This window comes from Henckelia pumila, chromosome 3 (genome assembly GCF_033568475.1).
Source record: "Henckelia pumila isolate YLH828 chromosome 3, ASM3356847v2, whole genome shotgun sequence".
In the NCBI taxonomy this organism is placed as follows: domain Eukaryota; kingdom Viridiplantae; phylum Streptophyta; class Magnoliopsida; order Lamiales; family Gesneriaceae; genus Henckelia; species Henckelia pumila.
The window spans coordinates 179,528,708-179,551,581 of record NC_133122.1 but is presented as its reverse complement, the minus strand read 5'-3'; the positions used below and the strand labels follow the sequence as shown (position 1 = coordinate 179,551,581).

At 36.0% G+C, this 22,874-nt stretch overlaps 4 protein-coding genes across 5 annotated transcripts; 1 reads left to right on the top strand and 3 right to left on the bottom strand.

Annotated features, from left to right (window-relative positions):
* Positions 1-373: 373 nt before the first annotated feature.
* Positions 374-3,874, top strand: LOC140887720 (BTB/POZ domain and ankyrin repeat-containing protein NPR1-like). The gene is made up of 5 exons (XM_073295158.1): positions 374-840; positions 962-1,827; positions 1,935-2,697; positions 3,035-3,232; positions 3,387-3,874. Exons 2-5 carry the CDS (start codon positions 1,279-1,281, stop codon positions 3,653-3,655), a joined length of 1,779 nt encoding a protein of 592 aa, XP_073151259.1. The 5' UTR covers positions 374-840; positions 962-1,278; the 3' UTR covers positions 3,656-3,874.
* Positions 3,875-6,018: 2,144 nt separating this feature from the next.
* On the bottom strand, positions 6,019-14,409 carry LOC140886646 (DExH-box ATP-dependent RNA helicase DExH6). Of its 2 annotated transcripts, XM_073293342.1 has the most exons (15): positions 14,125-14,408; positions 13,557-13,647; positions 13,139-13,451; positions 12,959-13,033; positions 12,541-12,585; positions 11,589-11,679; positions 11,437-11,495; positions 10,568-10,726; positions 9,881-9,933; positions 9,598-9,631; positions 9,384-9,473; positions 8,307-9,311; positions 6,924-8,012; positions 6,556-6,808; positions 6,019-6,473 (listed from the first exon to the last, which is right to left on the bottom strand). In XM_073293342.1, the coding sequence occupies exons 1-15, from the start codon at positions 14,267-14,269 to the stop codon at positions 6,343-6,345; spliced, it is 3,633 nt and encodes a 1,210-aa protein (XP_073149443.1). In that variant the 5' UTR covers positions 14,270-14,408; the 3' UTR covers positions 6,019-6,342. The 2 variants fall into 2 exon arrangements, with proteins under 2 accessions (XP_073149443.1, XP_073149444.1); XM_073293343.1 differs by lacking the exon at positions 6,019-6,473 and having other exon boundaries at positions 6,599-6,803; positions 14,125-14,409.
* Positions 14,410-15,280: 871 nt separating this feature from the next.
* On the bottom strand, positions 15,281-17,200 carry LOC140890067 (WD repeat-containing protein 26 homolog). The gene is made up of 4 exons (XM_073297823.1): positions 16,544-17,200; positions 16,331-16,432; positions 15,581-16,225; positions 15,281-15,496 (listed from the first exon to the last, which is right to left on the bottom strand). The coding sequence occupies exons 1-4, from the start codon at positions 17,198-17,200 to the stop codon at positions 15,281-15,283; spliced, it is 1,620 nt and encodes a 539-aa protein (XP_073153924.1).
* Positions 17,201-18,782: 1,582 nt separating this feature from the next.
* Positions 18,783-20,165, bottom strand: LOC140892314 (fasciclin-like arabinogalactan protein 2). Its single transcript, XM_073301162.1, has one exon. The coding sequence runs from the start codon at positions 20,146-20,148 to the stop codon at positions 18,958-18,960; it is 1,191 nt and encodes a 396-aa protein (XP_073157263.1). The 5' UTR covers positions 20,149-20,165; the 3' UTR covers positions 18,783-18,957.
* Positions 20,166-22,874: the final 2,709 nt, after the last annotated feature.

Below are 22,874 nucleotides of genomic sequence, written 5' to 3'. Positions count from 1 at the left end.
TGTTTATTATACAATATATTTGATATGTGGGTTATCAGCTGCATCAAACTAGGGATGAATTTTCGGTATATCGTATCCAAAATATTGATATGAAAAAATTCATACCGGTATCAATATCGAAATTTCGAAATTTTGATATGAAAAAAATCCATACTGATATCGTATGGATACCGAAAAAAAATTCGATATACCAAAAAAAATGTCTATATATCGAAAAAATTTCGGTATGGTATCCCGAAAAGTCGATATTTTGATTCGGTATCTCAGTCCTACATCAAACAATAATTTACCCCGTTACTCAAATTTTAATGAGTTTTTGATTTTTTTTTAAAAAAATTATTTATTATGTTAGAATACGATATAATATCATAATTGAGTTATATCTAGCATTGATTTGCAAAAAAATAAAGTGAAATACATTTTTTTTTTTATGCGACATCAAACGAAAATAAATATTGCTCTGCCATTCTTCTTTTCAGAATTTGGCGACAAAACGGCCAATGCAAGAGCTTTGGGTTCAAAGTATCCAGACATCCCAATTTAAATATAATAATAGATATAGAAGTTGTAATATTACCTCTATATTTGGAGATGAGAGAGAGAAGAGTAAAGGTTGGATTCGGTCAGCAAAGCCCGTCTGCTTGATTGGAGCAAAGAAACAAACACAGTAGCTTCCGAATCCGAGCCCTGATCCGTACGATCTTCTCTGTATTTTCCCAGAAACCCACTCGTTCCCATTTTCGAACAGAAGTAGCTAGTTACCGTATACATGACCCTTTTCAGCAAAGTCAACTATCACCACAACCCATGAACTTCTTGGTTCTTGAACATATACTGCAGGTAACTTGGTAGAATTTGGCGGCTTCTTTTCTGGGAAGTTTTGGGAAGATTGTGTTTTATTCACCTTTCACGTGGGTTTTAACTCCGTTGACTTGCGCTTCTTATTTCTTGAAATTTGCAGGAAGCTTACTGTGACAATCACGAAGGATTGTGATGAAAAGTTTCATTCTTTAGAGAATGATTTGCTAGCTAGGAGAGCTGACGAGTTTGTGTGTGGGCCCAAAAGTCGAAATTTGTCTTTGCATATGGTTCGGCTTATCACTGTGTAGCTTGTGGTGATGAATGATTGAGGCGTTGACTTGCGTGTTGCCTGGGTTACTGTTGAGGTTTTGAGGAATTTGGAGTGCTGGAGCTTATAATCTTGTTTTTTTTTTTTGGCCTTATGTTATTAAAAACAATCTGATTTTGAGTAAATAAAATCCAAAGAAGCCTTATAGTATGGATTATGGCAGTGAGCTCAATTCATCATTGAGCTTTGCCTCCAATTCTTTATTGTCAAATGGCTCTACTAGCAACAATATATCTTCCTCTGCTAGTTCCGAAGTGGGGACGAATCTCGAATTGTTGAGTTTGAGTAGACTTAGCGCCGGCCTTGAGAAGCTCTTGCTTGGTGGTGACTTTGACTACAGTGATGCTGAAATAGAAGTCGAGGGGCGAACTGTGGGTGTTCATCGCTGCATTTTAGCGTCACAGTCTCAGTTTTTTCACAAACGATTTAAAAATGTGAGTGATGAATCTGTTAAGGAAGGAAAACCGAAGTATAGTATGACTGAATTGGTGCCTTATGGGAGAATAGGATACGAAGCATTCATTATAGTCTTGAGTTATTTGTATACTGGAAAGATTAAGGCTTATCCAATCGAGGTATCAACCTGTGTTGATGAATCTTGTGCTCATGATTCCTGCGGTCCTGCCATCGAATTTGCTGTGCAGATGATGTATGCTTGTGCTACATTTCAGATTAAAGAACTTGTGGTGGTTGTTCAGGTCGGTTTGGTGCTAGTCTCTGAATGCTGTGGTGACTAAAATCTTTTCTTAATATACCTTTTTACCGAGATGTGGATTCTGATAATTGTCTTTCTGTTTGCTTGTAGCGACGCCTTCTTAATTTTGTTGACAAAGCTTTTGTGGAAGATGTGATTCCAATTCTTATGGTGGCATTTCATTGTGAGTTGAAGCAACTTCTTGCACATTGTGTCCAAAGAATAGCACGGTCAGAACTCGACAGTATTGCCATGGAGAAGGAGCTGCCCCATGAGGTGCTGGCCGATGTCAAATCACTCTGCGTCCACTCCAAGAAAGAAGAAGAAGGAGAAGAACAAGACTCTATCGTAGTGGATTCGTTGAATGAGAAGAGAATCAGGAGAATTCATAAAGCGCTCGATTCTGATGACGTTGAATTAGTGAAGTTGCTTTTAGATGAATCCGACATCACCTTAGATGCAGCTTGTGCTCTTCATTATGCTGCTGCATATTGCAATCCTAAGCTTATGAATGAGGTTTTGAACTTGAAGAGTGCTGATATTAACCTCAGGAATTCTCAAGGGTACACTGTACTTCATGTTGCTGCAAGACGCAAGGACCCATCTATAGTTCTTGGATTGCTTGCCGAGGGTGCATCTGTGTTTGATACGACGTGGGATGGACGTACAGCTGCGACGATATGCAGGAGGTTGACGCGTCCTAAGGATTTCAACGAGGCGATGAAGCATGGCCAGGAGACGAATAAAGACCGATTGTGTGTAGATATGCTAGCGAGAGAGATGTGCAGGAATCCATTGGCTGGGAATGTGTCAATGTCATCCATGATGGTCGCCGATGATCTGCACATGAGGCTTCTTCTTCTTGAGAATAGAGGTAACAAGAAGTTATTAAGTCAATATGTGTTGTCATATCATATTTTTCCTGGAAAATGGTCACAAACATGCATCAGGGACAGGGCTAGTTGGGCCAATTGTGGGGTATGGATGAGTAGAAATAGATGTCCCATAGTCACGTGTCACTACCGATGTGGTGTAATGATTGGTATATGATGATCTGATTGTTGTACAGTTACAAACTTTTAAGCTGCAGCTTATACATTACTCATCCAGCTCCAACGGATGCTTGCATGTATTCCGCGTCGATAGCCAACCAATTATCCATCTATAGTTGAATGTGTTGGTGCATAATAAAATTGGTGTTTACTTGGCAGTTGCAATGGCACGATCCTTATTTCCCCTGGAAGCAAGATTAGCTATGCAGATAGCACATGCAGATTTGACTCTGGAGTTTGCTGGGCTTTCGGCATCCAAAGGTTCATATGGGAACTTCAGAGAGGTGGATTTGAATGAAATACCGACTGAGCAAGTTAAAAGGCTCCAGCAGAGGTTGCAAGCCCTGCAAAAAACTGGTAAGAACACCACCTCAAAAGTATTTCTTGAACTTAAAGCATCATACATTCACTTCCCCGCCGATTGACGTAAATCTTGGGAAGCAAATTTCATCTGAAAATCCATGTACATTATAGCTCACTGAATCAAGATTCAATTCTTGTTAAATGGCAGTGGAGACAGGGCGGCGGTACTTCCCCAACTGCTCGGAAGTTCTTGACAGACTGTTGGAGGACGACACTCTAGGCCCTCTACTGCTGGAGAAGGGTACGCCAGAAGAACAAAGAACGAAAAAGATGCGCTACATGGAACTCAAGGCGGATGTGATGAAAGCCTTCGGCAGAGACATGGCTGAGCATAAGCTGACCGGCTTCACAACTCGTTCCACTGTTTCATCTTCTCCAAGGGGTAGTTCGATAAGTAACAAGGTAAAAAAAAGATAAAGTGTGTGTGTGTGCGTGCGCGCGTGAGCGTGCTTGAATCATCCAATCTTCTTAAATTGTAGAGCATAGAAAGAATTCAAAGCTTAAGAGACATGTAGCACTGGTGGATTTTTGTTATATATACACCTGTGTCTCCAGTTGATAGGTATGTGAAGTGGTGTTTCGCTGTATTGTAGAAGTTATCTTTTGAATAGAACAAAACATATGAAGACTTGATCAGATTGAACTCACACAAGAAAAAGGCATATATAAACGTTCAAAGCATATCCAACCAAACACCACTTGGGTCTCGGAGCCTCACCTCTGCTATTAGGCCAAAGATCCTCTACGGGTTGATCCAAATTCTACACTTATAATTAGTTTCTGTGTTTGTGTTTGCTTCTAGTGACTTGATTACTTTTGACTCGTATATGTTGTTTAAAAAAAATTATATTAAACCCATCATAGTACCAACAAAATTATCAAATAAATTATTTTACAAATCAAAAGATTTTTTTACCAAACTTTAATTAAATATAAATAAATTATGAAATATATATGTATTAAATCTAATATATTGTGTGTTCGTAAATAGAAGAATAGGATATTAAATAATATGCATTGTTTAAATAATTCGAACGCACACTCTCTAAAAGTAACTAACTAAAATGTGGGTGTGGGTGATGGTTTTTTTTTTTTTTTGGAATTAAAAAAAAAAAGCCTAGAATATGGGTGATAAATAAAAGTGTCGAAACAGCCTAACGAGGCGGGACGATCCATAATCCGTCGTAACTCATCGTTAGGTACGATGAGGCATCGCGGTCCACTTTTAGACGGGTTGGAAAACACCAACACAACCCACTTATTCAAGGACGGTCCTTATGGAGGGTGATCATGGCAGCCGCCTAAGGTCTCATTTTAAGAATGGATCCCAATTATTTTTTTAAATTATTATAATATCCATAGTTTTTGTGAATTAAAGAAAAAATAAAATAATTGAGAATAAATCTTCATGAGTCATGACAAGCACTTACAACCATAATTTAGTCACTTCTTTCGTTTAATTAGGTTTATCAAATTTAATTTTCTATCTTCAATTATTCGTAGTGTGCATTAATTTTCTATCTTCAATTATTCGTAGTGTGCACCTCTCACATACAAGTAAAAAATTTTATTTATTTATGATCTTATTTTGTTTATATATTTTGAATTACTTTTGATTTTAAATTAAATCGAGAGAATTTATAATAAAATTGTGGCCTAAAAAGAAGCTTTTTCAAGTTAAAATTTTTAAAATTTTATTTGAGTATAACAATGAGTCAAGAGATATTAAATTATTTACGATTATTTGCATGGGAAAAAAATTGAGGATATTTCATATAACAATGAAATTAATGACTTTTCTTTTATAAAAATTACAAGTAAGTGCATTTTATATAATATTGATTTTTTTTAATAAGTTATAGTAAGAAATTATGTAAAACATTATTTCTATTAACTAGTTTCATAATTACATATCAAGGTTTATTTTGATGATGATGATGATGATGATGATTATTATTATTATTATTATTATTATTATTATTATTATTATTATTATTATATATTTGAGTTTTCAAGTTAATGCTATACAGTTTATAGTTTTTTTTATCATCCAGAGCCTCGTTTTTTTTCAGGAACGACCCTGCACTTATTATAGGTGGCAGACAGGTCAATCAAACGGGTTTAGGTGTGATTTGATGGGTTGGAATGGATTGATCCATAACCCACCATTAGACTCATAAGTCGACCTACCATTTGATATGTTGAAAAACTATCAACCCAACTCACCCATATTTTATTTAACATATTTTATTTAACAAGAGGGGTAAATGTATCAAGTACGCAGTAAATTGTATCGTTTGACGTACGTTTTTGAATCCCCATTAGCTTCGCTCCAACTCCCAAGGACCATCTGGCAAATGATTGCCAAAAACTACATGAACAAACTAGGGAATAGGCATAACACCTTTCTCACCATTTTCTTTATTTGCAAAATTTATTTTGAATTGTCAAGATCTATAAATATATGCATTGGGCTACGGGAGCACGTAAAATTATCTTCTTATTTACTAGGATTTAGTCGCCGCACAGGAGACAGATTACACGAAAAGTGGCTCCTATATTCACAACCATTCAACTTTCTTTTTGTATAGTTCGAACATAATAAACATGACTGCAATGACTGAAACAACATGCTGCATAGCAGCATAGTGCATTAAGGGAGAATTGGATCAATGATCCTACATGAATCTGAATTTTTTAAAAAGTAACCTGTGTCAAGTGTTCTTTAGTGAGAGAAGATCATTTTAAAATAAATGTGGATAAATGTAGAGAGAATGCTATAAATTTAAACAACCTGCTGCATTAATCAGTGTCAACTAGTTTAACTGCTAAATGTATTCAATCATATAGTTGAGTTCTATTTGGTATCAAGTGAAGTAACGCTAGTATCAGTCAATGTAGAACATGCGTTGAGAGGCTCCCCATTCTTGGTTCAAAGATTCTGGCTTTGTAGTTTGTGAAGCAAGGAAAGCTGCTTCTTGCACTTCTACGTTTTTGTAAATGAGCCTATTTTGGTTCTCAGTTGATCATCTAAGTCCACTGTCACGCTGCCGCTTAGAACAGTTTCCCTTCGAAAGAGGAGTCCCATATTGGTTCTCAGTTGATCATCTAAGTCCACTGTCACGCTGCCGCTTAGAACAGTTTCCCTTTGAAAGAGGAGTCCCATAAATAACTGATTCATGTGCCACCGCAGTAGAATTTTGTGGTGCAAGTTTCTGACTTCTATTCATGCTACCTGTAGACAATAAAGGTTCCGGCATGATAGCATTTAGATCGCTTCTTACTATCCACATAAATTATAGTTTCAAGGGATTTACCTCCTTGATGATCCGAGGCAAAGTTCTGCTGCCTACCATGGTACATGGGATTGTGTTTTGGCAACTGATTCATCCCCGTTTTCTTCCCATGATTTGGGTGACCAATATCAGCAGCACTAATCATTGATGCGAGTGAATCAACAAGCCCCAGTGGCAAAGTGATCCCAGACATACCATCATACGATAGGCTACAGGCTATTGCATATAAAGAGGCACCAAGATGTTCCGGAAGTAGTTTTCGAGGATTTCTGACCTACAAAGAACGCAAACTGTGTTATGAAACATGAACGATTCTATTAATTCAACCTCAAGTTAGAAGTCTGGGAGTCGAAATGCAATGAAAAAAAGTGAAGTAGCAAGAAAATTACTTTGAACAAAATTGCAGAAGAAAGTCTCTCTCGCAGACAGTAGATTTGAGCAACATCAAGAGCTGTCGACTCAAAAGGAAGCCAACGATCAATGACAACTTTAACACTATTGCCAGGCGAGCACATGATTTTCTCACCACGCTGAATATTTGGTAAATCGTAACTCTCTGTTTTATCTTCATCACTATCAGCATCAACATCTTCATAGTCACTTTCTTCATCTTCATCGTCATTTTCATTTGAGGGAGCCACTACAATCTCTTTGGCCAACAATAATAATGGTAGTGGACCCACCACAGTACAGTTCCTAATGTGTAATCCACCATCTCCACGGGTAATCTCATCAAAGATGATTAGAGGTTCAGGAATACATTTCTTCAGTGATAGCTTGAAATTGGTCGAATGGGGGTGCAACCTAACCTTATTGCCACCTGCAGTCTCCACGATACCTCTCTTACAATTTTTGGTAGGTGCAAGCAGTCTTCCAACCAATGGATACAAACCAGCAACAACGACAGCATGAATAATTCCTGGGTCCCGTGCATTTAAGCTACAACGAGAGACATCTTCTAATATAAAACCACATTGCACTAGTTCAGCCTCCAGTTGCTTGCGCATTCCTGAAATCATTTTCATAGTGCTTGGCGATATGAAGTATTGAGAACAAAATCTAGCTCCATCACCATTTTCATTGGCCGTTTTCCAGCACTCAAAGGCTGCAATAACAGCTAGCTGGTCACCATGCCCACCATAAAATGAAGCCAGCTCCAATTTAGCAGCTGCAGCTCTCTTCTTTTCATCAGGTAGCATGGGTAAAATGAATGGATCTCTATAATCAGAAGCACAAGCCAATGTCAGAGCCGGGTCAAGGCAGTTCAACAATATAGCGACGAATAGCATCTTGCTTGTTAATGGATGAACTGGCAGAGATCCAAGCTTCTCCCCAAGATCTGTAAGTTTTTCATCAGGCGTAAACGCTCCAATATCTTGAAGAACAGTGATTGCATTATGTATCGTTTCATAAACTGGAGCGTCTAATGTCTTCTGCAAAAAATCTTCTATTTTGCAAGATGGATCGAGCAGCTTCACCTGCCAGGGAAAAACAAGAAAAATTGCAATATATCACATAAACTTGAGACCGACTTATTTGGAAAACTATACAAGGAACCTGATGCAGAAAAATCTGCAAAAGTCAGCCACTTTCTTTTTCTCCCTATCTTTACATTTAGCTTCATTTAATGGTACCAACGAATGATAAAGAAGGAAAAGCCCACAGTGACTCTTCCCTAGGAAAGTCACAAAGCCAACAGTAAAGAATTGCATCATACATTGATCTTTGAAACATATTTTGCATTCCATCGCATATACAGATGAAATAAGTACCTGTAAACATAGCTCTTCTATTGGCATTCTCTTAATCTCGGGAACCTGGAAATCAGGCAGTGAAGATGCCCGGAGTTTCGAATAAAGATGATAACAAATTCCTGGTTGGCACCTTCCTGCGCGTCCCTCTCTTTGTTTTGCACTTGCTTTCGAAATCCAAGAAGAATGAAGAGTGGATACATTGTTATAAGGGTCGTAGCTTTTTTCTTTCATTCGTCCACTGTCTATAACATAAACAACATCCTCAATGGTGACAGATGTCTCAGCTATATTAGTTGACAGAACTATTTTGCGGCATCCTGGAGCAGGCCGTCTGAAGACTTTCCTTTGCTCCACTGCTGGCACCAAAGAATGAAGAGATATAATTACAAATTTGGATGAATCTTTGAAAAAATGACTAGCTAGTAGCCTCTCTCTTGTTCTATTTATGTCGTCCCAACCCGGAAGAAAGATGAGAATAGCTCCGTCTTCCGAGTCATCACATATTCTCCTCAGCAATTTTTCAATGAGCACAAAATCAATTAGCTCAGGGTCAACATTGGCCAAGTACTTCTCGACAAATATTTGATCCTCATCTGTATAGGACAATGGTTTCTCCATATGTGTTTTAATAATTTCGGCAGCCTCACTGTGATTATCTTGTTCAGCAAAATCTAGAGCAGTCTTTCCAGACTTGGATCGTAAATGACAATCCACACCAAAAGAGAGAAGCATGCAAATATCTGCAACTCTTCCTTTCTGCGCAAATACCATTAGAGATGTTTCTCCAGTTTTGGAGTGCTGGTAATTAAAGACTTTGGGATCTCCTTCTGAAGATATAAACTCAAGGAGAGGATCAAACTCGTCACTTGACAAAGCCAAGTCAAAAGCCTCATCGAGAGCGATTTTGTATTCCTCGGTTAGTATTGAGCTCTCCGTGTCTTCGTCTTTTGTCAAGCATGTAACGTGATTTTTTTTCATTGATTGTACAACCGATAGTACATCCTCTAGGTATAAAGCTTTTACCTAAAAGAGAACATTTATATATTATTATCATAAAAGTAAATTAAGTTGAATTCATAGGATGAACAAACTTACAGGATAAGTAAACCCGGGGACTTGGATAATTGGGCAGCCACTAAAGTACTTCGAGAATCGCTCTGCATCAATTGTGGCACTCATTAAAACCTGTTCAAAGTGAACAAACCATCAGATCAGTTGAGCCAAAGCAACACTGCAATTATGAAATGAACTTAGAAAAAAGGCCGACACTTTGCAAGTAAAATAAGATTTACCCTTATAAGGTACTAACCAGACGCAGATGAGGATATGAATGTAGCATGTCTCTGGAGAAAAAAGTATCAGAATCAGCAGAAAAATTAATTAGCATAAGAGACGCACACAAAAATAAATTTACATGTAATAGGCCTTTCAAATTAACACCCGCCTATACAGTAAAGAACTAACGATATTTAATTATAAAAATTAATCACTGATAGGATACGGGATACCAACAGCAAAATATTGTAAAACAATCCATCACAAGTAACTGGCAATTCAATCTAAAATGAAAACTTTTATAGTAGGCAAGGCACCTGATTATTGCCAGCATAAAATCAGAGAAGCGATCTCTTTCATGAATTTCATCCTACACGTGAAAACAAAAACAAATAAAGTATGATTAATAGATCTGATAAATTTTTATGATTTATTAAGACGGTATGAACACTGGCAGAGACATCCAATCTTAGAATAATATGAAACTTCAGAAAAAATTGAAGAAAGAAGGTAAAATTGCTTCCATATAAACGAGTCAAAATCAGTCTAGATCATACTGAAGTCAATTTGAATTTGGTTCGCCACTGGCTTTCAGTAACTAAATTGCACAAGGCCAATCACTAGAATAATTGCAAGTCAAACAGCAAGCTGTAAAAGCTTTAAGAGCACTAGAATAATGGTAAACCATAGCTCCACGATGACGGTTTTTATCAGAAGTTTGGATGAAATTAAACGCTCCAAAGAAAACAATTCAGAGAATTCCTCGAACAATTTTGATGGTGTTAGAACTATAAATGAGAGTAATTAATTAATTATGCAATATGTTGCAGCTCATAAACTGAAGCATGAAACAGATATATAGATTACAAGCAAATCCATGAAAAATAGTAGAAAGCAAAATAGTCTAGTTCCGATTAATAAAAACGGTAAAAACATACAATCAACAGATGCAGGGAAAGAAGGTAAAAATCAAAATTTAGATGAGTTAAAAAAGACAACAGTACCACAACAATGTGGGTTATGTCAGAGATCCCATTTGACATTTTTTTGGAATCTTTTTTCTTTGTTTTGCCAATTCCTTTACCAATTAAAACCCTCAACAGCACTCCATTGGTGCAGAATACAAGAGATGAATGTCTCCCACCTTTGCTCTCCAGCCGTATCTAGCATGTTCATGTAGTAGTCATTATGAGTGTGCTTGACTAGCATGTAGATACAAAATTGGAAAATGTGATAAGATACAAGAGCATTAATAAACCAAGATGATGATGCTTGAAAGGAATAGATGGATTATCGCAATTTCCATATATACCCCTTTTTTCTTAGCAACATACTTTCTATTTTCTATTTTCTAATAACATGCAATTCAGGCAACCTTTCAATTCTACATCTATTTGCTAGAAGTAACATATAGTTTTTCAGTTCCTCTGCTCTAAATCTTAATTTTCCTGCATTGACAGCCTAGGTAATAGATGAACATCCACTAATTTCCAGATAGCAGCAGGCTGCTATTTGCTTGTCTATTTGCTCCACTACTGTCTGTAATGGCATGATTTGGTGTTCTTAGCAGTCGGTAATGTGTATAATTGCCACATCAGTAGATCATGTTTTGTTTAGTTCATGAAAGTCCAAAAGGCGTTTAAATAAGTAGTGTGCTCAAAAACAAGAAGCACACAATCATATAGAATCAGAATATGACAGATGTTCACAATCTTTGGTAAGCTAGGTAATTAAATGAAGTCCAGGAAATGGGTTGAGAATATAGAGACTACGAATATCGGAATATTGAAACTGGGTTGAGACATATAGAAACTAGGCATATTGTTAATTTATCAGCAGTAACCAGAGAGCGAATTGCCAGGTCATGGAGTACCTTGTACCCCACGGAATTTCCAACATTTTCACCTCTTTCTGATGCAATTCTTTCAGCCACTGCGCTTGGAAATAAGGTGTCAGGCATTTACTAACAAGTGAAAATAAAAAGAACATATGCATAGTCAGGACATAAACAGATTGTAATATCACCTGATGTGGCAGATATTCGCCTTGGTTGCGTACAAACTATTTTACATGTCTCTCCTTTACCCCATGCATGATCCAGAAGAAACTGCGGAACCTGAAATACTTTGACGACGATCATATTCACTTATGCAATTGCATAAGATACTTGAAGACAAATAGTGAATGAGGTACTCTCCAACCCCAGTTTGAGACAACAGTATTTTTAGTCATAGTTAAGGCATAACATGCAGCTTAAACTTTATTTCCAAGTAGAAGACTATTTGTTTTAGAACCAATTAAACGCTTCCTTTATCTCACTCTCCAGCAGAACATACACAAGAACATTAAGAAAAAAGTTACTCAGAAAGGGAAATTTACAAGCTTCGAAACTTGAGAAGTTAATGCTTCTTGACCACTGTTACTTGGAGCCACTATCGATTAGAGTATAGCTTGTCGGGGTTTAACCGACGTCAGGGTTATAAACAGGTAGCTCGCAGCTACCCCAAGCACATAGGCTCTCATGATATATAACCTAACAACCATTGCCTTCTTGTCTTTAAGCCTCTCTTATTCTATGACTTGAAAAACTTACACCTCATCCAAGAAGTAGGGCTATCTTTATATCATTTTCCTATTGTACTTACAAAGCATAGCAATGCACCCAATATATTGGACCACGTGAACTTGGACAAGGATTTTAACTGACTGATTAGATTTATTTCCAATTTTCAGATCCATTATCTGCATTCTGCTCCACTTATCCAAAGGAACAATAGTAGACAGGGATTAAAGTGTTCACGCCTTTAACTTTACTAAGGGATGAAGTAATGCACCATTAAGCAAGGGGGAAAAAGAACCAGAGAAACAGAACAAACCATGAAATTGCGTTATAACTTATACTAGCTGCTACTGTGGTTTTTTTTTTTTAGAGAAGGAGACGAAAAATAATAATAAGTCTAGGAAAAAAATTGGCAACCTGTGTTGTTTTTCCGCATCCAGTTTCGCCACAAATCAGCACAACCTGTTTCTCAAGATAAAGGTAAAATAATCTATTAGGGATAAGTGATAGCAGGAACATGAGAGAACTCAAAAAGGATCTCCAAGAGTATGGCAAAGAAGTCTGTGTAGCAGAAAAAAGTTCAAACTTAGTAGTGCCAGAAAAGTGAAAACCAGAGGTCTCATCCAGACAACAATTGATTTTAAAAGTTTACTTATTCTCTAGTTCTAGAGTCTGTTGTGCACAGCTATTTCAACATTTGATTCTTTTTTGTAACTGTAACCGTCATGATTGCATAATGCATACTAACATGATTCACCACCCAGGGGAAACATCAATGCATCATCACTATACAAACATTAAAATTGCACAGAATTCAACATTAACAGAAGACAACCTGATGAGACTCCACTGTGGACGTAATAACATCCTTGAAAGGTGTAATCGGAAGCTTGGACCTCTTTCCTGCAATCTGTGTAATGTAATTATAATAACTAGATGTGATATTTGCAGTTAAACGTGATAATACTAGCAGAACCACAAGGTGCAAGAATCAAAACGAACAAAGGAAAAAGACCTGTCTCAAGTTTGGGTCCTTCTCTATTCTGTAAGCAAGTGTTTCCAACTTATTTGCAATTTCAGAATTGGTCATCTGAGATTTAGCAAAGATATCATCTCTCTTTCCTCTCACTCTATCGTTTGTTCCACTGCTTTCTACATGTTTATTATCAGCCACCTCCGCATCATCAGGGGGGTAGCGAGAAAACAAATCCTGCAAAACATCTTTTGTATCTTTTGAAAATCTAAAAGAAACAACATTTTCTTTCCCTTTAACCGTGTCCAATCCCTTTTTGGTCTTATAAACAGACACACGTCGCTGCTCCCCCCGCCTACATTGAGCGTCATTCTTCAGAAAACGAAGAGGCTAGCCCCGAAAGTTTTAGAGGCATAAGTCATAATAATCAGGACGCATATCAGCTTACTAGCAGCCTTACCCAGAACTTTTAGAACTCATGCCCATTTTCCTGCATAACATATGCACTGAAGCTCGCTCACGATTTGTCAGGTTTTCTTGAAATGTATACACTGTAAAAAAAAATCGAGATCTAAATCATTTTCTTGCAGAGAACTCACCAAGTTGCAGCTTTTAACACAAGTAGAAAGAATAACAGGGAATAACCAACAAGAAACACAGTAATAGTAGCCCAAATAAGTTAACAATGGCATGCTTAAAGATGAATTTAGAAGCGATAAAACAAAGGTATACTTTATAAAGTAATAATCCAACTAAGCAAATTATAATTATGTTCACTGAGAAGAGACAGACCAGCCAGTACTCAGCAGGTAAGTGATGTTGGAAAATGTGGATAATTTCACAAATTTCGACAACAAAGCAAATATAGTACATCGATGAACACAAGATACAGTCAATAACTCAAGAGGCCTCAATAGAGAAAACGAAATATAACAAGAATATAACAAATAGCAAGAAACGGAATTGACAGAAAAATGGAATAGAAAAAAAAGGGATTTGGTCTCTTAGAATCATAAAATATTAATCACCTTCATCGTCGGAAGTTCTAAAACGTTCAAGAATCTGGGCGATTTGAATGCGAGTGGATTCGGCCACGTTAGTGACCTCTTGGGGGTTTCTGCCTTTCTTCTGCCTCTTCTTACCTATCCCCCCGGCGGATGAACTACTCGCCATTCTTTCTGATTCTCAAACACCTTTCTTCTTCTTCTCCTTCTCCTTCTCCTTCTTCTTCTTCTTTCTTCTTCCCACTGCAGATAGATTGTGTTGAGAAAAGAGGAAATTGGGTATTCCGTACACTTGACACTGAAATTATTTGGTTTTTGTTTTAGGTTTTATTTGAACCCCGGTAAGTATCTGTAGACACATAAATTTGTAATTTCATGAGTATTCATTTTATTCCTCACTATTTTATTTTTCATACCAAGTTAATCCAATTTCTTTTTTTTTAATTGTTAAATAGTAGTATATTAAGTCAAATTTATCAGGGAAAAAGAAATTAATTCACTAAATCAACGATGAAAAATTAATCCAAACTTTTAAAAACAAATTCACAAAATCACCGTCCACCGGTCGCTAAATACTCATTTGACAATTTTTTAGTAATTTTCATTTGAACCCTACTAATTACAATAATTATCGTATTACCGCTTTCCAATTTTAACAATCACCTCTTAGAAATTTTTCTAATTATATTGTTCATGTTTTATAGTACAATAGTGCATCGATTTTATATCAATATTGAAATAATTCAAAGATAACTTTGGAAGGGGAAAAGGAAAAAGACTATACGACAGTATTTAGAATCTCTACACACTTTTATATTATTATAAATATAAATTTTAATTAAGAATGGTTTTATTATATTTTATTTTTGTCAAATAGAAAATACACATTTGTTCAAGTCATAGCATTACTTACGAAAAAATGGTCGAATTTAAATTTTTTTAAAAATAAAATAAAAATAAAACATGCTAGATTTTGTCAAGGCATTTTGTTTTTGTGATGCACGTAAAAAAAAAAAAAAAAAAATGGAACCCTCGTGGCATCCCTTTGGGCTTGGGAGAAACAAAAAATCCATTCTCGCATGAAAATCACATTTGCCAAAATTCGCCAAAACAGCTCGTTTTTACCAGTAGTATTGCTAGGTATCAACAAAGGAAAAAAAAAAAATTACATCCAAGTTTTCTATGTTCTGGATGTTGATGCTTCCTGAGAAAAATTATTTGAACATTTCGTCGTAGCTTCAGGCGTCACGCCCCATATGCGTATCGTCCGGTCATCACTTCCGGAAGCCAGCATTTGGGGATCTGCCGGATTCCAGCTAACGCAATTCACGACTCCAGTATGCCCAACCAACTTCGAAATGGGCGTAGACGACACCTTTGTGTGCCATATATAAACCTGGAAACAGAGGCCAACTGTAAGTAACTATGACACTAGAGATGTATAGCATGTTAATTTGTGTAGTAAAGAACACTGATAAACCTGTGAATCCTCGCTTCCACTGGCAATAAACCTTTCCTTTACACCACCAAAACAAGACCGCACCACAAATCGAGTGCGTTTGTGACCCCTAAATTCAGTCGAGATTTCGTTGGTGCCTGCAGCTATATTCCAAAGTTTGAGTCTTTCATCCAGTAGGCTAACCAGCAAACTCTGGTTGTCTTCAGATAGTGTGAAACAAACTATTGGTTGTTCCTCTACTAGGATTCTTGCGGAATTCGTCATCAACTCTAACAAAATTATCTTGTTTTTGTCACAAACAGTTACGAGTTCTTTCCCATCAGAAGTGATGCACAGGTCAGAAATCCTCATAGTTCTAAGCCCCGCTAAAAATTCTAACCCCTTTCCTTCCGCATCCCACATCATGATCCTTTGGTCATTAACACCGGAAAGTATGCTCTTCCCATCCGGAACCCATTCGCAGGAGACCAGACCGAGATGAGGTTCGGTGCCATTTATCCTATATACATGTAGGCATTCGCCAGAGGCGACGTCCCAACGTCTAATTGTCTCCTCCTCGCCACATGTAAGGAGTTGATTGTCGTCGTGTCTCCATGAAATATACGTTACGGGTTTCTCGTGACCAGATAATCTATGTTTCAAAGAAACATGCCCTTCAACTTCAACCTACAGAAAGTAACACAAGTGTGAATAACATGAAGCCTTTGGACGGACAGCATTGCCCAAAATCTGTGTATTATGCTTAGAAGAATGAACCAAAATCTGTGTTACCTCCCAAATAATCACCAGGCAATCACTGCATGAAGAGGCCAAGTATTTCCCATTGTGTGAAAATTTCAAGAACCATACTTCACCTTTATGCTCTTGTAATACCTGCATCCATGGTTGAAAAAGTACAGGGGAAAACTGATTTTTTCACAATATTGAGAGAACATACATAATATCTTGTTTATGACAAGTGCAAATGATACAAAAGGAACAAACCTGCACGGTACGATTGGGAATCTGGTCCATTCCACAATCTTGATGAGCAAGCAATGACGTCTTTCCAATGGGTAAGTTGTGTAACAAACACATCTCATTTTGGAATTCAATACCCTGTTCAACAAGATGCACCAATCGGTTCTCCGGAAACATAACCGACGGGGGAAGCAACGCTTTCAATTCCTCCAGCAACTCTTTACGAGAAGAGAGCCTCAACCCTTGGCCTAAAGTTCCATGTGCTGACATCCGAGAGGGAGACACAAGGAAGGAACATAGCTCACGAACTTTGTCAAGTGGTAGCATCCCAGACCTCAGAATTTGCAAAGCATCCATGACTTCTTCTCCAGCCAAAAGTTCGAAAAATTCACGCTCCAATATGACAGAAGATGCCAACTTAATACTAGTTTCATCCATCAGATCGATTTGATGTAGCGTCGCGACACTTTCAACCCATTGACCATTAAGAATTTGCTGTATGAACGACCTCACTTCACTGGTGTGCAAACATATTCCCGACTCGTCCTCTAGCATCTTCCCTGTCTCTGTATAGTCAAGAGAGTACAACACATCTGCTATTGCTCTGACTAATTCATTTTTCCGGACAACACCTTTTGAACCAACAAACTCGGACAACACCTTTTGAACCAACAAATCCATTCACCCAGAGAGATGTATAGTTTGAAATGCTAACCGAGTCCCCAAATGATCAACTTTCAAGCGTTCTTGTGGCGATTCATCTTCATCTGAAAAATGGATTTTGATCATTATATCAAAAAACAGAGTTTCACAAGTCTCGATAACATATCTATCTCATTTAATCACATCAAACGACGCACATCAAAGCAAAAGAAAAAGGGGTACTGGAAGGGCGGTTTTTACAACTAATCGTCAAAATTTAACGACCCGCATTATTCCCAAACCAAAATTCTGATGGGATTCAAAATAGTTTCAGCCCAAAAGAGGGTTTAATCAAGATTGGCACAAACTGTAAACCAAATACGAGAACTCGATTGATCAAGAATTGTTGTAAATTACAATCTACCAACTCACAGAAGAACAAGAATTGCGGAGTCGTTGGGAAAAACAACAGCAGATCAAGAAACCGCGCGAGGAGAGAATGGCTGCACACAATCTTCAATGGCGAAGAGAGATTAATCGAAGGGGAGAAGTCGTTTATCAAACTTCTGTTTCAAAATTGGTGATGTTGTGTTATGGCGGCATGCAACTACTTTTTAAATCTCGGATTTATTGGCGAGCCAAATTCTCAATTTATATTAAATATGACTTTTAAGTTCAATTACGTACAAATAGTTTATAGATGTATTTAAATTACAAATAACAAAAAAAATTTAAAAAAAAAAGCGTCATGCAAAAATCATTATAGATTTAAGGTAATCAAATTAATTCATATTATATGATAAAATAAATAAATTTCATAATCATATCGAAATGATTACAAATTTTTATATATTTTTTAAAAAATATATTTCTAAATAATTTCTTGTGACTAAAAAATAATGTAATTTGTTGATAGATTTTCCATTTTGGAAAATTAAATAAAATTATTTTTACTTTAATAATTATTTGTTTCTATTCGAGTTTATTGATCTAGGTTGTCAATGACTTTAACTGATCGAGTAGGCGAGTATTTGGTTAGTATTGGTCTAAAGTTCCTTCTACCGAGCATGTTGTACATAGTTTGTCATGTGCATCTTACGTGACTAGTCTGATTTACATTTTGCAGGCATTGTGTTAGCCAATGAATTTACTAATACGCACAAGCTGTAGTTCTCATCTCATAAAAATAAATTTATATCTATTAATATATTAAAATAAATAAATTTATTCTATTAATATATTAAAATTGATATAGATTTGTTAAGTTGATATGACTAAACTTTCTTTGGTTGCATGTGTCCTTCAATGTCCGTTGAATTAATTACTAGTTGCGAATTTTAAAAAAAAATGGTACATTTAATTAATAAATCAATCAGTCTTCTTCTATCTTGTCTTTTTATAACAAATAATTTAATAAAATATGAGGTTAATAAAACTAACTTATTTATTAACAAAAACACAACTTTTCCAAATTCATCTCTATTTTATTGTTGGTTTTTCCTTTTAAAAAATAGACCATATAATTAGACAAGCAAAACATACAGTACTCCTACACTCACATACTAATAAATAAATAAAATAATAAGCATAGATTTTCATTCCATAAAATTCAAAAGAGAGCCTTCATGAAGGCTAGAAACCCGCCAACTCAATCATATATATTTCCACATATGTTACTTCAACATACATACAATATAGAGAATCATAATTGAAAACCCAATTTACATCATAATATATATATTTTCTTGTTTTTTTTTAAAAAAAAAATAATGGTTGCAAAAAATAACAACTTCTTCTTAAAAAATGGTTGCCAAAATTCCGACCACGAAACAAGAACTCATGACGCTGATCATCATCACAAACCTGCAGCCACCGCGGATTCTTCCTCCGTCATCGCTCGAATCTTTGTCCGCCACCGCATCCTCGCCGTCGCTGGACGGACCCGGAGCATCGGCGCCACTCTTCGACTTGGACAAGGGATCCGCCTTGAACAGCTGCCTCGGCAGCAAAACCCTGTCGATCTTGAAAACCGACAGAGGATCAGCATCGATCAGAGTTCCTTTGATGGTCGCCGTGTCGACTTTCGTCTCCAGCTTCACGTTGTCTCCGTCGTTAATCACGGTGAGATCGTATTTGCTCGGCCCTCCGGTGGCCAAAGTGTTCATCGACCCGCTGCTCGATCGGAGCATGCCGAGGGAATTGTAGGTGGGGACGGCGTGGTACAGGACCACCGAAGCTTTCCCGTCGGAGGTCATGTTTTTGTAGGTGGGCATGAAAGATTTCAGGGCGTCGTCGGAAGGGCAGAAGACCGTCAACCCTCCGACGACGCTCTGGAGAAAAGTGTCTTCCGCTCCTTCCTCTCGTATCAGATCGGAAAACCCTTTGCAGCCTTGCTTCGCCATGAGCGACGTCACGTTCACGTCGGTGGGGGCGGAGGAGGGAGCTTCCGCCTCCGGCGAAGTCAGAATGTGGCTGATTTGGATGACGGAGACATCATACGGCAAATCTCCTATGGTCTTGACGAAAGTCGCCATCGGCTGATCATCTCCGCTGCTGTCGACGGGTAAGAAACCGACTTTCCCGCCTTTCATGTCGGTGATATCGACGTATCCGGACGTCCCCGCCGCCTCCCCCGTCGCCTGGAAAAGGGAGGAGGTGGTGGCGGATCCCTTGGGCATCTGGTGGAGCTTCTTGGAGCTGAAATAGTCGGCGAATACGTGGAGGGAGAGAATGTTCTTGATGGTGTAGAGTGGATAGTTCTTGGAGAGGATGTCTGACATGGCCGCATTGTCGACCGCGCACACGGTGATGGTGCGGCGGCGGTTTATCTCCGCCGCCAGGTGCGTGACGGTGAGGTAGTGGTTGAAGGTGGAGAAGTCCGGGTCTCCGGCGAGTATGTGGGTGATGTTGTGTGCATGCACGGTGGCGGAAAGGAGGAGCACTAGTAGTACTAGTGGAATTAGAATCAAGATTCTTAGCAGCTGCATGGTTTCCACTAGTACTAGTCGATGATCTATTTCTTTGATGATTAAAAATGGTGCCAAGGGTATGTATATTTATATAATAATAATCACATAATTAGAGTTAATTTTGGGTTTTAATGTGTCGGTAATTACTAATTAATACACTTTTTTGTTTTTCAAAGTGTGGTGTGAGCTAGAGTGGGTACTATGTTGTTGTCTCAGCATTTATCTGAAGGTATTGTGTAGTTTTCGTCATTTTATTTGCATTATAGGCTAACCTTTTTTGTCCAAATTATGCAACCTCACAAGTCCCAAATGATATATACGATACAACAAATTCAATTAATTTATGTTTTTCTAGGACAAAAGGAATCATATTAATTGTTCGATACAATTGCGTATTTTTGTTTCATAATATTATATTATTCAGATATATTATGCATAGTTCATGGTTGTCTTTGAACGAAAGAATGACCATAGAGTCAAAAATTGGTTTATATTCCACTATTTTTACGCTAGCTATGAGATTTAATTCGAAGTGTTTTTACTGCTGATTAAATGCTCAAAACTTCATAATTGTGGGAATCTTGATTCGAGGCCACATCAATCACCAATAATAATGAAAGGTCGTTTATATGATAAATATTCCACACCTAATTATTTAAGTTTATTATTTTATGTTGAAAGAAGATGATTAGGAAGAATAGGAAAGAAGCTAGAGTAGCAAAGGGCAATCTAATTTTATGGTGGTTTAGCAGTAGAAATCATCTGAGCTGTCATCTAATTGAAGTATTCAACATCATCTAAACTTTTTTTGTCATAATAACACTATACAATTATTATTTGAAAATAACATACTAATTAGGATGGGAGTGTGATTTGTTCAATCATTGTTTGAGAAATTATTTATTTTAGATCTTCTAATTGAATCATTAAATGGTTAATTTACTGTGCTACTTGTGCAAATATTGTTCATACTACTTAGGGACTTATAAGGGTGGGGTATTTTTAGGGTAGATCCAATGGTAGACGTATACTAGTTAACGAACGTGGGGTTCACTTAAAATCAATGAAATTCACATAAGTTGATAACTGTTATCTTTGGATGTATCTTCTATGTTTGGTACGAGGGAACGAGACACGAATGGAATGAGCAATTCCCAATTGAGATGAGAATGGCGATTCTCATGTTTATTTTTGTACAAAATTGTTTTCTATAGATAATTTATTTCAAATAATCTACCCTTATATTATTCTTATTATAATAATAATATTTTATTATAATGTATATAAATAATAAAATATTATGTGATTATTTTATTATTGTATAATAAATTATTATTATTATTATTATTTATTGATAATTATTAGTATTATGATTTATTTATTTATCTATAATTATTACTATTTATAAAAATATTAATCAAAAAATATTATTTATTTATTATTAAAATATATTAAAATTATTTAATATTATTATAATTAATATTAAACAAAATTTATTATTATATTTGTTATTATTATTATATAAAAAATAATTATATTTTTATTATTAAGATATAAGTTAGATTATTATACTAAATACAATAATTGTATAAAAATTAATAGAGCATCAATAATTATTATTTTATTATTAATATAATAATACTAACATCACATTTGAGTAGCTATTATTTTTTATTTTTGGTTTAAAATATTTAATTATTAAAAATAATTTCATTGCATTTCCTTTTCATTTCTTCCAGTACCAATTATTGAAAAATAATATAATTATCATTTTAAAATTGATTACATTCATAACTTATTTCATTTTAATGTATCAATAATCATGTCATAAGTATATAGCAAAAGGATAAATATTTACCCATTAACGTGGGTCCACTAAAAAATTAATTGACCCAACATGAATTTGTAATTTTCCAAGAGCATAAGGTAAGAAAAACGCTAGATTAAATAAAGATACACCAAACCGCCCTTATAATACGAAATAAAAGTTGATTATAGATAAGGGTAGTATACCGTATCCTCGTATTGAAAATTGTATATTGTACTGAATATTATGGTATAAGAAAATATGTATCGATATCGTACTGAAAATTTCGGTATATCAAGATTTGGTATACCAAAATTTTCAGTATATATAACTAGTATAACGATTATATCGAAATTATGCGGTCAGCGATATACCAAGATTTCGGTACAGTATTGTTTTATACCACAAAAAATTTGATATTTTAAAATTTTATAACTCTATTATTTAAAAATATTATAGCTTTTTTTTAATGTTTCAATATTTAGGTATATAGAGAAATTTTCAAATTTTCTATTATTATCGTACCAAAACGTTCGGCACCATTATCTTACTGTGAGAAATATTTGGTATATCGAAAATTTTGATAAATACAATATTTTTCGATATGAAAACATCGTTATACCGAAAATTTCGGTATTTTTTTCTCATTTCTAGTTATAACAATAATAAGTTATGTTAAAATAAATAAATAACAATCATAAGTTAGTATTAAATTAAAAGTTGTTTATTGGTACCCACCCTACACAATTCTCATGTCAAGAATCAATAATTAAAGTATTACAATGGTTTTCTTATTCAAAATTATAGATACGATCATTTTCTCTGTGAAATGGAGTATACATTTTTCTGCAAGTAACCAAAAATTATGCGATCTTCTAACCACAATTATATCGTTAATAACTTAATTCGAACAATTATATATGTATTCCCTATATTT

Excerpts from the sequence above, each read along its gene's own strand:
- LOC140892314 (XM_073301162.1), bottom strand. The coding sequence starts at position 20,148 with ATGCAGCTGCTAAGAATCTTGATTCTAATTCCACTAGTACTACTAGTG.
- LOC140890067 (XM_073297823.1), bottom strand. The coding sequence starts at position 17,200 with ATGGATTTGTTGGTTCAAAAGGTGTTGTCCGAGTTTGTTGGTTCAAAA. Across the intron at positions 16,433-16,543 it reads TTCCCAATCGTACCGTGCAG|GTATTACAAGAGCATAAAGG; the intron begins GTTTGTTCCTTT and ends CCATGGATGCAG. Across the intron at positions 15,497-15,580 it reads GTGGAAGCGAGGATTCACAG|GTTTATATATGGCACACAAA; the intron begins GTTTATCAGTGT and ends CTCTGTTTCCAG.
- LOC140886646 (XM_073293342.1), bottom strand. The coding sequence starts at position 14,269 with ATGGCGAGTAGTTCATCCGCCGGGGGGATAGGTAAGAAGAGGCAGAAG. Across the intron at positions 12,586-12,958 it reads CCACAGTGGAGTCTCATCAG|GTTGTGCTGATTTGTGGCGA; the intron begins GTTGTCTTCTGT and ends CTTGAGAAACAG. Across the intron at positions 9,934-10,567 it reads ACATAACCCACATTGTTGTG|GATGAAATTCATGAAAGAGA; the intron begins GTACTGTTGTCT and ends TTTCACGTGTAG.
- LOC140887720 (XM_073295158.1), top strand. The coding sequence starts at position 1,279 with ATGGATTATGGCAGTGAGCTCAATTCATCATTGAGCTTTGCCTCCAAT. Across the intron at positions 2,698-3,034 it reads TCTTCTTCTTGAGAATAGAG|TTGCAATGGCACGATCCTTA; the intron begins GTAACAAGAAGT and ends TTTACTTGGCAG. Across the intron at positions 3,233-3,386 it reads GCAAGCCCTGCAAAAAACTG|TGGAGACAGGGCGGCGGTAC; the intron begins GTAAGAACACCA and ends GTTAAATGGCAG.